Below are 14,515 nucleotides of genomic sequence, written 5' to 3' on the forward strand. Positions count from 1 at the left end.
GAGAAAATGGTCAGAGAAGACATTCTGCTCACACTCTTTGGCTCTTAACCTAGCAATTTTCTTTTATTAGGAAAATAGTTTTCTTAGCCCCAAGAAATTAAGCTAAGGGTCCCATCATTGTCTTCGCCCCATTGCCCCTTTGAGTAACATCACTTGATAACAACTATTGCACAGCACAGCATCCATACCTATTATCATAAAGTTTCAAGATAAGACTTGGCCTACAGGCAAGATTCAATGCTTACTTAGTTTGCATATTAGTAAAAAAATCAAAGAAATCACTAAAATCACAGTCGTTTCCATTAAGTCCTACATGTGCACTGGTTTGAAGGGTGTCCGCTTTACCACTGGAGCTGACAGCAATCAATAATACAAATCAAACAGCAGATATATATAACTCCATTAAAGATCTGTGGCATATCAATACTTTCATATCTCCTACAAAACTATACAGAGTAGGAAAATATAATGAAAAGGGGAACCTACAAAAGATATAGTGTTCTTGTCTTTCTTTTTGTGACAGTCTAGAGATCAACGTCTATTCCTTGAGGAGTGAATAGTACCAGTGGCAAGCCAGGAACCCTTGAGCAAACGAGCCTGAAAGTCATGCTGTATTGCAGCAATGTGTTTCTACAAGGTGAACCTACTCAGCAGACCTTTCTTGTATAGTTGTATAGTGTCCAGCACTATGACTGGAGGGACTCGAGATGGATAATTTGCCACAGACAGACCACTAACCTAGATCCTAAAGCTCCAGTTAAAACAATTTCTTTTCTGCACAGCATGACTTTGGCATTTGCTTCATGCCAATGTGGCATTCGGCATCACAGCATCACCATTCATGCTGGTGCCAGGCTTGGGATGTTGCGTTGCTTTGAGGTAATATCATCGTACAAATGACAAGTTAGCATGCAAAGCACTTTTTATCTCATTACAAATACTGATGGTTTCTGCACACTAATAATTAGTGAAGAATACAAGTATATGAAATAATCAAATATAACCAGTTGGCACAAGGGGTCACACTAGAACAGTTACTAAAAAATTAAATCCTCTTGGTATGTACAGCTATCAAACTACCTACAGCAGATACAACCTACACTACTGTGAATCCAGTGTTCCTCTGGGCCTGGCACACCAAGCATATGGGTGGGCTGTGGTACCCCTAACATCATTCACACAGGCTTACACGATCCCCAGTCTGCTTTAAAAGCAAAAACCACCTTGCTATGCTAGCTAGATAATTCGGTTGCCAGCCTCCTGACTGAGAAATTGCAGATGTGTGAATGTTGATGTTGATGTGCTGGGGCTTTTCTCACCTACCTACCTACCTACCTACTACATCCTCCTCCTCTCCCTCCCGGAGCATCCCTCCCAGGGGCTGATCCTCCCCCTCCCTCCGAGTAGCCCTCCCTAGTGTCCGCAGTCCCTCCCACCGGAGCGCGTACGCGAAGGCCAAGGCAACTGGCATGCGGGCACAAGCTTATCTTTCTGTGCAGCAGCACTATTTGCAGCACCATCACACTTCCATGTACTCCATCTCCAAATTGATTTGGCATGTGCATTCACACATTTGATGCCCTGTCACCGAACTAACACAATAAGTCTGACGGAGGCCCAATTAGTATGCCAGCCAGCCATCACAGCCGAGACACGGTTGCCCTCCCCCCAACCCAGACTGGGGTCAGCGCTGCAGCATACCCCAGTCTCCTAAACTTGCGGGACACAGAGCTCGGCCAGGATGCTAAATTCCCATATCCTGGGCTCTGCTGTTGAAGATGAGACTGTGGCTTCACCTGCAAATAATTAAAAGCAGAGAAAAGGGTTAGAATGAAGACAACGTCAAAACAAGTTCTGATTAACAAGGAAATATAATGAACATATACCAAAAGGTACTAGCAGCACAATCCAGTCTTTACCCTCTCAGACTCCATATTGTTGAGAAAGTCTTTCTTTGAGAGGTACTGGGAATTGTTCTGTAAATCTCTTCCAATTTTCTTCTCCTACTTGTTCCTTGAAGCAATGCAATATCTGAAAATGGAAAGAAATTACATTACTCCACTGCAGGAATTACCCAGATAATTGTGCATTCATTTGTGTATGAAATAAACTGCTAACTCGTCATTTCAACACTTCACCTTGTGGAACATGTCCTTGAGGTCTGCCTTGGGGTTAATCCAGGAGGCAATAGCATCACAGAAAAAGATGAAGTCTTCCACAACTCCACCTGGGTTCACACTGATCATGTTACAAACCCCACGGAAGGCAGAGTCTTTCTCCTCATTGTCTCGAATGTTGCGGAGTGAGATGCACCTGTCAAGTTTAATCCACGCCACCACCACCAGTATTCCCATATCGAAGAAAATGTCCACGACGGGGATGGTGCAGGGAAAAAGAAAATAGGATTTCATCAGTATTTAGCAGCCAACTTGTTGGGCAAAGATAAAGGTTTCAGGAAGAACAAAGACAGGTTAGTGGACAACTGAAGAATGCTTTCCATAAATGAAAATATGGGAGGGCTCTTTCTCTAAAAGTGAGGAAGTAACATGTATTGCACTGCTGTCCACTAATCTTTGGTAACACCAGCTGAGCACAAAAGACACAACAGCCACTGACAACACACTAAATAATCTCAACACAAATTATAAAGGAGTGCAGTGAAAATACAGTTCAACAAATCAAACGAGGGAGGAGTCTATTTTATAGGATAGAGGGGGTAATGCAATTCCATACATTGAACAAAATAAAATAACTAAGAAAAAGAAGAAAAACTAAAACTAAATCTAGTTACAATTTTTTTTTCTTTCAATTGTACCCAATTCCCAAAGAAAATTCTAAAAGGGTAAAATATATTAAATCCAAAGCCACAAGCAATTTTTCCATTAAAAAATATATATATATGTATAATGATAATAAAGTAAAAAAGCTACATAGTAATAATGACCTGAATGTGGGTGTTCATTTTTAAAACAAAGGACAAGTGGTTTTAACTTCAAAGTCACGAGTTATCTGATGAAAATAGTACCTACCCTGGGGTAAATTGTTTACATTTTACTTAGTCCTATGATTGGGTATCTGCAGCTTGTTCATATGTATTTCCCCCTAATTCCCTAATTACCACTTGCGTACCCCTAAGTTTGCTTGAAATTCATTTACACTGTCTCCCTGGATTGCTTCTAATCTATTCCCCACATTAACTTTGCAGAAAATTTTAATAATCTTGCACATCCCCATCTGGGGTACTGGCTGCATGTTATTGTGGCAAAGTAGCATGCAGTTGATACTTTAGGGTCTATACGGGGTGCCCCTATGGACCAGAGCCACACATCATTTTGTCTGTAGAGGAAAACTCTGTTCATAGAGAAATGATGACACTTTTATACTAAGACTGTCCCTCCGTTATGCTGTCCCCCAACCTCTTGTTACTGTCCTGTACAATTTCTCTAATATTCATTTCCTTTTTTTGCCTACCTACCCTGTGGCGGGGGCAAAAGAATACTACCACCAAGTATTTCCATTTGGATCATAAGAGACAAGAAAAAAGGGACGTGGATCGGGACCAGGCACCCTTCTCCCTGTAGTCCCACAGGGAGCATTCCTAAAAAAAAAGTAAAGTCATAAGAGGGTCTAGGAGTTTTCCAACCCTAAGGTTTGGGTCTTTTAATGTGCGTGGATGTGGTACAGATGAGAATAAAAGGGAAGAGATAGGTAGTATGCTTGTGAGAAGAAAGATGGATGTGTTAGCTTTGAGTGAAACTAAGTTGAGAGGGAAGGGCGAGTGCAAGTCTGAGAGTGTAATTGGGAGGTTATCAGGAGTGAAGAGAGGGCGAGGGAGAGAAGGGGTGGTTATATTAGTAAGTGAAGAGATGGGTAAACGTGTAGTGGAGTGGAAGGAGGTTTCCTCAAGGATAATGTGGATGAAGGTGAAACTGGGAAAGGAGATGTGGGTTTTTGTATGTGCATATGAGCCTAGTAGTGAGAAGAGTGTAGAAGAAAGGGAGGCTTTTTGGGTAGATTTAAATGAGTGCATAGAGGGATTAGGGAGAAACGTCAATGTAGTAGTACTGGGAGACCTTAATTCTAGGGTAGGAAATGAACCAATTAACAGAGTGGTTGGGAAATGTGGAGTTCCAGGAAAGAATTGTAGTGGAGAGTTCATGGTGAAAATGTGTCTAGAAAGAGTTGTTGATAGCAAATACAGTGTTTAAGAAGAAAGTCAAGCCTAAGTACACATGGGAAAGAGTGGTGGATGGAAGGGTGGTAGATAGAGCGTTAATGGACTATGCAGTGGTAGGTAGGAGTATAATAGGAAGAGTTAAAGATGTACATGTACTAAGGGGAGAGAGTGGGGAAATATCAGATAATTTTTTGGTGGAAGGTAAGTTGAGAGTGGAGAATAGATGGAGAAAGAGGAAAAGGACAAAAGGTAGGGAGGTGCTTAGAGTGAACTCTTTAAATGAAAATGAAAAGAAGGAGTACAAGAAGAAGCTTGAGAGAGGAGTGGCAGGGAGTGAGGGATAAAGTAGAGCTAGGAGTGGAGGAGGGATGGGGATGGTTCAAGGAGTGAGTCACAAAGTGTGCAAAGATGGTGTGTGGAACAAGAAGGACAGGAGGAAATAGAAGGAAGAGTAGTGAATGATGGGATGAGGAAACAAAGAAGGGTGTGGAAGAGAAGAAGCAAGCTTTCACAGATTGGTTACAAAATAGGATGAGGGAGTCATATGAGAGATACAAAGAAAAGTAAAGCACAAGGTAAAGGTGGCAAAGAGGAGAGCAGATGTGAAATGGGGAAAGGGTATGACAGAAAATTTTGAAAGTAATAAAAAGATGTTTTGGAAAGAAATTAAGAGAGGAAGAGGAGGCGAATCAAGTAGAGAAGAAAAGGTAAAAGGTGCAGATGGAGAGATGATAATGGAAGAGAAGGCAGTAAGGGGAAGATGGGCAGAGTATTTAAGGGAGTTGCTAAATGTGAAGGAGGATAGGGAGGGAAAGATAGTTGCAATGGGAAGTGCTAAGAAAATTACCGTGATGAGTGAGGTTAATGGAGGAGAAATAAGGAAGGATGAAGTGAAGGCAGTTAAGATGATGAAAACAGGTAAGGCACCTGGACTGGATGGATGCCATGAAGAATGTCTAAAAAAAGGAGGTACAGTGATGGTGGACTGGCTGGTGAGGTTATTTAATGTTTACTGGAGAGAGGGTAGAGTGCCGGAGGACTGGAGGAGTGCCTGTATAGTTCCACTTTACAAGGGAATAGGGGAATAGGGGAAAAGGGGAAAAGTGTGAGTGTTGTAGTTTCAGAGGGATTAGTTTGTTAAGTGTAGTTGGGATGGCTTATGGGAGGCTCTTAATTGAGAGAATTAGGAGAGGAACAGAGGGAGTAATTGGTGAGGAACAGTGTGGATTTAGGATGGGTAGAGGTTGTGTGCATCAGATTTTTGTGGTAAGACAGTTATGTGAGAAAGCTATAGGAAAGGGGAAGGATGTTTTTTGGGCTTTTATGGATCTGGAAAAGGCTTATGGGAGATTTTGTGGATATACGGGATAGGAGGAAAGCTTCTAGATGTCGAGATGTTAATATTATTTCCGACAGCCCAAAATGGATTTCTACCAGTCTTCTATTTTTCTGCACAAGGGATGGAGAGGGTGGGGGGTCACCTATTAAGCGAAGAGGCCTTGCTACATTACTTCTGATCCAGGGATACAGGGATGACCCGTCATCCATGAAGAGCTAAGATGAGAGGGAGGAAAGGGTGGTGCATGGGGTGGAATAGCTGGGAGTACGTGCCAGAGCCCTTGGTATACAGATAGACTTCATTATAAAATCCCTTCATTCATTCCCAAAAATTTATGAAGCACACAAGAACATCTTTTCAAGCCTCATCATCCCTTCATCCATTCACAATTTCCATCTATTCAATCCAATCTTTTGTATACCCCCCTCCTTGTGCATTCAAAGCCTTATTCAAATCATCCATTTACCCCATTCTTGATATTTAAGTTCCCTCCATCCACTTCTGCTGTTCTTGCTAGTCTTTCCTCACTCATTCTTTCCATATGCCCTGCCTACCTCAGCACTTTGATCTATACCAGTCAGATAGCTTCTTTCCATTCTTCCACCTTCAGCTTCACCACCACTCTCTCCTTCTCTCCATCCTTATAACACCTACCATACTTCTAGCACATTCAGGCTCTTCTTTTCTGCCTCCTTTATATCTTAGGTCTTTGCTCCACACTGTCATGGATACAATCACCCCTAAATCTACATTTTTTACAACCCTTCATTCCACCTATTTACTGCATCTATATTTGTGCCTTTTGACTTGGCTTCTTCCCTTATAAGGGGGGAGAAGGAGGGGGAGGGGAGGACCTTGCAAACCCTCAAATGTACACTTTAACTTACTCCCCTCCCCATAGTGTGTCTAAGTGTATTAAGCAATTCTGAAGACGACACTTCATTTACTCAACTCCAAACAAATCAAGCTGAACAGCCTTCAACATAGAAATGTATGTTTGGCTTATGCTAATATCAGTCTTGACATACATATGCTGTCAAGGAATAAACCAGATTACAGCTACTATTGTAATAAACATTTCTGGTGTCAAATGCCTAGATTATTGAACTTCCACACTTTACTTTCTTGCACTGTACAACCTTGTTTCAATATTATTTCACCAAGCAATTGTTAGTCACAGGTCCTTCATTCAAAATAAGCTTTACATGAGCCACAATAAATTTTCTGCAAAACAAGAAAGATGTATATGCATTAACAAGACCTACAATCCAATTTCTCCAGCAAAATATGTGGCTATTTGTAAGTTGCAAGACTCTTTTCTCATGCAGTGAGAAAACCTAATAGCTTACCTTACATGTGTATCAACTCACACAATGGTGGAGGAGGAGGAGAAGAGGAGGAGGAAGAAGAGGAGGAGAAGAGGAAGAGGAGGAAGAAGAGGAGGAGAAGAGGAGGAGGAAGAGGAGGAGAAGAGGAGGAGGAAGAGGATGAGGAAGAGGATGAGGAAGAGGATGAGAGGAGGAGGGAGAAGAGGAGGAGAGGAGGAGGAGAAGAGGAGGAGAAGAGGAGGAGAAGAGGAGAAGAGGAGGAGAAGAGGAGGAGGGAGAGGAGGAGGGAGAGGAGGAGGGGAAGAGGAGGAGGAGGAGGAGGAGAGGAGGAGAGGAGGAGAAGAGGAGGAGGAGAAGAGGAGAAGAGGAGAAGAGGAGGAGAAGAGGAGGAGAAGAGGAGGAGAAGAGGAGGAGAGGAGAAGAGGAGGAGAAGAGGAGGAGAAGAGGAGGAGAAGAGGAGGAGAAGAGGAGAAGAGGAGGAGAAGAGGAGGAGAAAGAATAGGAAGATTATATATATATATATTATATATATAACAATAATGATAATAAAATATTGCACCTAATCAGCATACTGGATTTGATGGCTGGATACTTCTAGCATTTATGCTATTTAGTTTGGAAGTAAATATCCTTGAGCCTGGACCGAGATCATGGTTCTGCCCTCTTCAGGGCCATACCTCTTGGTAAAGGTAAAGATAATGACATACATTTGAATGCCGAGCTGGCCATCTGTGTTCCTTCTGTATTACAGTACTTCCTGGGACACTCGTTTCCCACCTCTATTGTGGGTCCCTCCTGACAGGTGTCTTGTGACCATATGACATGCTCCAGGTGCAGTTGCAACACAGAATAGTGTAGTGGCATGGGAGATTGCTCGAAGAGCATTTTTCCCCCTACCACACATCCCCACCCATGAACAGAGGTTGAGGTGGGAGTTTATGTAAACATATAAAATATAAAGATGACCTCTATTTTTTTTCTAATGACTCTTGGAGCACTTGTGTGCTCTCTTGCACTGTCCAAAATTCACCCACTTCAGGCAACAAAACCTTTTCCCTGCATGTCCTATGGACCAACAGACCTCATGATCACATGTCTCTACAACAGATCCAAAGGAACTGATTAACCCCTTCAATATGGGCCAAAACCTCGCGGGCAGCATTAGCTGCCAGACTTACAATGTTGCGTCATAATACTCGCATTATAAAAAATAAAGTCACCACTGTATTGCTCGTTCTTTCACCCGTGAATTTTGATAACCATAGAAAATATGATGAAGCCAGTTTACAGAGTATGGGGGTCACACAGGTACAACTACAATATAAATAATCAAGACGCCGACATCGGCATCCTCACGTACCCACTATGTAGGTGTCATCGTATCGAAGGGGTTAAAAGACTGATGAATTGATGAAATGTACACCATTTCTGCATTTCGGCTGAATGTTATTGTGGGTTTAAAAGCTTCTAAGTAGCATGCAGCTGATACTTTAGGGTCTATATGGGGCACCTCTAAGGACCAGAGCCACAAATAATTATGTCTGTGGTAGAGGAAATCTCTATTCATACAGAAATGACAATACTTTAATACACTGTGACTGTCCCTCCGTTATGCTGTCCCCCCCACTCTCGTTACTGTCCTGTACCAATTCTTTGAATATTAATTTTCTCATTTTGGCGAACAGTGTGGAGGAAAAAAATACTACCACCAAGTCTTTCCACTCGAGTTGTACATGGCGACAAAAATGGGACGGGGATAGGACTAGTAATGGGAGACCTTAATGCTAAAGTAGGAAAGGAACCAATAGATGGAATGGTTGGGAAGTGTGGAGTTCCAGGAGGAGGAGGAGGAGGAGGAGGAGGAGGAGGAGGAGGAGGAGGAGGAGGAGGAAAAAAAAATTGTAGTGGAGAGTTGATGGTGGAGATGTGTCTAGAAAGAGTTGATGATAGCAAATACAAAGTTTAGGAAGAAAGTCAAGCATAAGTACACATGGGAGAGGGTAGTGGAACATTAATGGACTATATAGTGGTAACCAGGATAATAGTAGTAAGAGTTAAGGATGTACATGTTCTAAGGGGAGAGAGTGGGGGAATATCAGACAATTTTTTGGTGGAAGGCAAACAGAGTAGATAGATGGAGGAGGAAAAGGACATAAGGTAGGGAGGTGCTTACCCTCTTCACTCCGGGGAACATTGCACGTCTGGCAGCATTAGCTGCCAGACGTGTGATGTTGCGTCATAATAAGAGCATTATAAAAAATAAAGTCGGTGCTCAATCGTTTGTTCTCTTTCACCCGTGTATTTTGATAACCATAGAAAATTGATGAAGCCAGTTTAGAGAGAATGGAAATTACGCAGGTACGACTACAATAAATATAATCAAGATGGTGACGTCGGCATCATCGAGTACCCACTTGCTACTCGTGCTGCCTACGTAGGCATGACCGTATGGAAGTGGTTAAAGTGAACTGCTTAAACGATAAAGTAAAGGAGTAGTACAAGGAGCTGAGAGAGGAATTGAAGTGAAGGATAGAGAATTACTAAGTATTTCAGCGGCCTTGACCCATCGTTTTTCGCTCATATTTCCGAAATAATCATTCACATCAGCATGGTATATTAGCACAGCCTAATTCACACCCTGCGCTAATTTCTGACATTATAGTGCATTCACAATTGTATTTAATTACGGTGTTTACTCTTGATATTAAGTGTGTCGTAGCCGACACCACTGAAGGAAATCGAACAAGTGAAGTTGGGATACACGAGGTAGTTTGTGATGACGTCACGACTTCACCTGTTCGATGTACTTCACGGGTGTCGGCTACAACACACTTAATATCAAGAGTAAACGCCGTAATCAAATAAACTTGTGAATGCACTATAACGTAAAAAATTAGCACAGGGTGTGAATTAGGCTGTGCTAATATATCATACTGATGTGAATGGTTATTTCGGAAATATGAGCGAAAAACGATGGGTCAAAGCCGCTGAAATACTTAGTAGGAGTGAAGGAGGAACAGGGATAGTTCAAGGAGGGAGTCACATGGTGTGCAAAGATGGTGTGTGGAACAAGGAGGATGGGAGGAAATAGAAGAAAAGGTATCGAGTGGTGGGATGAAGCAAAGAAGATTGTAGAAGAGAAGAAGCGAGCATTCACAGATTGGTTACACACATATATACACATACCAAAGGCTTTTCTCCTTACAAGGGAGGGGGGAAAGCTGTCTTCTCCTTTTAAGCATGGGGGGACAGAGGGGGGGGGGAGGTCGCCGATTTAATGAAGCGGCCTTGCTGTGGATGTGCTGTGTCTTGCGACACTGCTTCTGACCCAGGGCAGTGGACAAGGTGCAGGGATGACCTGTCATCCAGGAGGTGCTAAGATAATAGGGAGGGTGGAGGGGTGTGGAGTGTATTCAGGGATGGAATGGGTGGGAATGATTTTGTCTTTTCCTTTTTGGCTACCTCCCTTGTAAGGGGGAAAAAGCCTTTGTGTGTGTTAGTGTATGTATGTATGTATATACATATAGACCTTTTTTCCCCCCTTACATGGGAGGTAGCCAAGTAAAAGGCATGTACCTACTCCCATCCACCACCCTTCCCTCCTCCTCATCTTTGCTCCTCGTGGATGATGGGTCACCCCTGTATCCCACCCGCTGGCCCCCTGGGTCAGAAGCAATTTATAATAAATGATTTATCTATACCAATGGCTTCCTCCCCCTCATGAGGGAGGTAGTCAAGTCAAAAGGCAAGTACCCACTCCCATCCACCACCCTTTGTTTCCCTCTCATCTTAGCTCCTAATGGATGAAGGTTCAGCCCTGTCTCCTGCCCATTGCCTGGTCTGAAGCAATGCAGCAAGAGAGCCCCGTCTCCTGCCCATTGCCTGGTCAGAAGCAATGCAACAAGACACAATACATCCACTTACAGTTACCCCCCCTCTTCATCCCCTCATGTAGAATACGGAGAAGATAGGGAGAAATCCCTTTGGGCTGCATCAAAACATCATCCATACACAATCACCCTCCACTTACCCCTATCCCTTCCCTGCTAAACAAACATTCCCCTCTTGCTAAGTCCCCTTTCACCCCATCCAACTTATCCTTGGTCATCCACTCAAGTTCACTCCATCCACCTCTGCCTTCCACATGATTTTTTGCTAACCTTTCTTCGCTCATTCTTTCCACATGTCCAAACTGTCCCAATAAACTTTCTTCAGCTCTACCTGCCAGCTCCCAGATCACAAGATCACATATCGAATACTGAAAAGGCTCCATGGTCAACTACTCTTACGTTTGTCTGAAAACTGCAACTTCTCCCTTTGAGAAAATTAGTCCATAGCATTAAAAAAGGGTACATGGGTTGGTTACTGCCTATCCTTATTACACTTACCCTTTACGAGCCAACATAATGGATCTACTGATATTTGAACGAACCACTGCACTCCAATGCCTTTTTTGAAGCGTAATGGTGGTATTGAAGCTATGAGCAACAGCTAATCCCTTGACCATAAGTATGTATACACAGCATACATTAATATACTTGTTAGCACAAATACAAGTGCATTTGTACATCCAGCGTCTTCAACACCCTTTTTTAAAAGAAAACTAAAAGAAAGTTTAAACAAATAAATTATATAATATATATATATATTATATAAAAATAATAATAATTAAAATAAAACAAAAATAAGGGGATGGGATGGGGGGGGAGAAAAACTAACAAAATACAAAACAAGGCTAAATGCATGGATATAGACGCATGACTGAATCATTGTCCCAGGCTAGGCAATTCCTATTTTCCCACATGGTAACCCTGTCATCTTTAATCTGCTAAAATTATATAAAACGAGAGAAAATGAAAGTTCTTGAAGCTAAATGACAAGACTATAACAAGATTGCAGGTGTTATGTCAAAAGAGCCTTCAGCCTTTTGCTCCATGACAACGAGCAACATGGACAAGAAGGCTGCATTTTTTCCATCCTGCACATCCATCTTGTTAAGTATGCCACCTGGAATATCATCACAAAGCACTATGTGTAAGACATAGAACTAAGTAGCTGTGTGATTATCCAGTGTTTCTCTAAGGAATAGCATCAACAATAGCAGCAAAATTAGATAATAATAATAATAAGAATAATAAGAATAATGATGATAATCATAATAATAATAATAATAATAATAATGTAGAATAAATAGTAACAAGAAAGTAGGCAGTAGTAATGATGAATACTAAAATACAAATAAAACTGCGGGTTTACACACCACTGTCTGATAAACTGTTGTAACAGGGGGGCCACTTCAGTAGGGCACACATAGCCTAGGCGTCCAATTGTAATGGCTAAGGAGGGACAGCAACACGCAGGAAAAAAGAAAAAGAGAAAGAAAACCATGACATAATCAGAACAAACCCATGGCAGATTGGTAACAGTAACAATAATCATAAAAAAATAAAACTCAATGATACGAGGCAGTAATCAAATTACCAATTACTGACCAAAACATTAACATTGAACTTTCCTATATTAATATACAATTTATTAGCAAAGGCTGCCACAACAGAACTATTAAAAAAATAAATACTGTCATACAAATAGTAATATGAAATAAGAATGATAACAAGGTGCTAGAGTCAATACACTACCAACGAGTCCTGTGTAAGGAGTAATAATTGACAAAGAACCAAAACACAAAACAATGATCACTAACTACAGCCTTCATTACGCTAATTTCACACCCAACTGATGAATAATCAGTGGTTTTAGATTTCACAAAGCAATGACTATACAAGCATTACATTTCACTTTCTATAATAAATCATAGTTATTGCTTCCTTAAATTAAATATAAAGCTATACATATGTCGAGTAAAACTTTGAAAAAAAAAAAAAAAGTTCAAATCTGAACATAAGGATGAAACTGAAAAAAAAACTGGACTCAATACCTAGTGAATATAATATACTAACCATGCATATTTCAAAGTTTCACTGAACCAATCACATCTCAAACAAATATCCAGCTTGCACAATAACTTCAGCTGGGTGAAAATTAATAAAGAAATAAATAGATAAAACAAAATTGATAATGTGCATTATCCCTTGGGCCTGGAAGTTGGTCTATTAACTGGAGTCCATTTGAGCAAAGGGCAAGCATAAATCAGAAAACACAGCACAGGTTTCATCCTAAGAGCCTAGACATTCTTCTGAGGAAAAATATCAAAATATCTTGCACTTAGTAATATCTAAACTGGATATATGGAATAACAGTATAAACAATGGAAGATATATATACATGTACATATATATATATCATTAAGATAAAAATAAATAAAAATCTATCACATTCCTATCCTCAGGAAAGGGGTATTTAAGTGCAAAACTCAAGTTTGGTACATGTGCATAAGATACAAAGTTCTAAACAGTTTTCTAAGTAACACCTGAGGATCATTCTGCATTGTGGTACTAGATGGTAATGATAAGTCCTATGACCAACTACCTGGCATCCATTTATCTAATGCCAAGGTGATCATTAACTGGCCCAAGGGAACATTACCACATTAAGCCATGAGAGCTTACCAGTGTTCTCCAACAAAGTCTTCGGAGTATTGGGTTTGTTGATGATGATTATCAAATCATTCAAAACTAGATTTATATATGCTCTCATATCAGCACCTGGAAAGCGAGTAAAAATAAAATAAATTCACAGTAGTTGTATTCACAGCAGCAGAGGTTCTTAAAACTAGGGTTCATGTGGCTCTTTACATAAAATACTTTTTATGGGGTTCATTCCATTCTATCCTCATTTCTTCAATGGATACTGACAAAAAGATCATCTAACTTGTAAAACAAGACTGTTCTCTGCACGACTTCAAATGACTAACAAAGTTGTACCAATACTCCCAAACCATCTTTTTTATTGTGAAAATACCCACATTGTACTTAAAAATTCTCATTCCTCTAACTATCATCAATCTAAGATATATATATATATGTTAGGACCACTGCTTCGTTCATGCAGATGCCATTCCCCTGTGGTTTCACCAGGCTAGCCCCTATGCAGCTATCATTATACATCCCCTAACATGACTCCCAATTTGTATCACCAAATTCTAAACAATAAATGAGTTAGAGGCTTTAGTATCACCTCTACAGACCAGTTACATAACACTTTTTATTTGTTACCATTTCCCTGTCTAGGGTATTGACTGGATGTTATTGTGGGGTTAAAAGCTGCTACGTAGCATGCAGCTGATACTTTAGGGTCTATATGGGGAGGCCCTATGGATCAGAGCCACACCTCATGTCTGTGGTAGAGCAAATCTCTATTCATAGAGAAATGACAATACTTTATCATATTGCAACTGTCCCCCAACTCCTGTTACTGTCCTGAATCATTTCTCTGAATATTCAATTTCTCATTTTGCTGAACACTGCCACCAAGTCTTTCCACTTCAGTCTTACATGGTGACAAAAACAGCATGGGGATAGGAGTAGGCATCCTTCTCCCAGTGGCCTAAAAAAGGTAAAGGCATAAGAGGGTCTGGGAGGAGTTTTCCAACAAGTACCCTAGGTTTAGGTCTTTTAATGTGTGTGAATGTGGTACAGATGCGAGTAAAATGGAAGAGATAGGCAGTATGTTTGTGAGAAGAAAGATGGATGTGTTGGCATTGAATGAAAA

General features: G+C 41.0%; 1 protein-coding gene across 1 annotated transcript in view; it reads right to left on the minus strand.

The window, feature by feature from the left end:
• Positions 1-588: 588 nt before the first annotated feature.
• Positions 589-14,515, minus strand: part of Tnpo (transportin 1) — a gene marked incomplete in the record, with an annotated part of 53,428 nt that continues 39,501 nt past the window's right edge. The window contains 5 exon segments of the mRNA XM_076184614.1: positions 589-1,796; positions 1,920-2,031; positions 2,139-2,313; positions 12,105-12,180; positions 13,414-13,509. Of these exon segments, the coding sequence (XP_076040729.1) occupies positions 1,924-2,031; positions 2,139-2,313; positions 12,105-12,180; positions 13,414-13,509 (455 nt within the window).

Source organism: Oratosquilla oratoria, chromosome 4 (assembly GCF_046742065.1).
Source record: "Oratosquilla oratoria isolate Oo_2021 chromosome 4, ASM4674206v1, whole genome shotgun sequence".
NCBI classification, from domain to species: Eukaryota; Metazoa; Arthropoda; class Malacostraca; order Stomatopoda; family Squillidae; genus Oratosquilla; species Oratosquilla oratoria.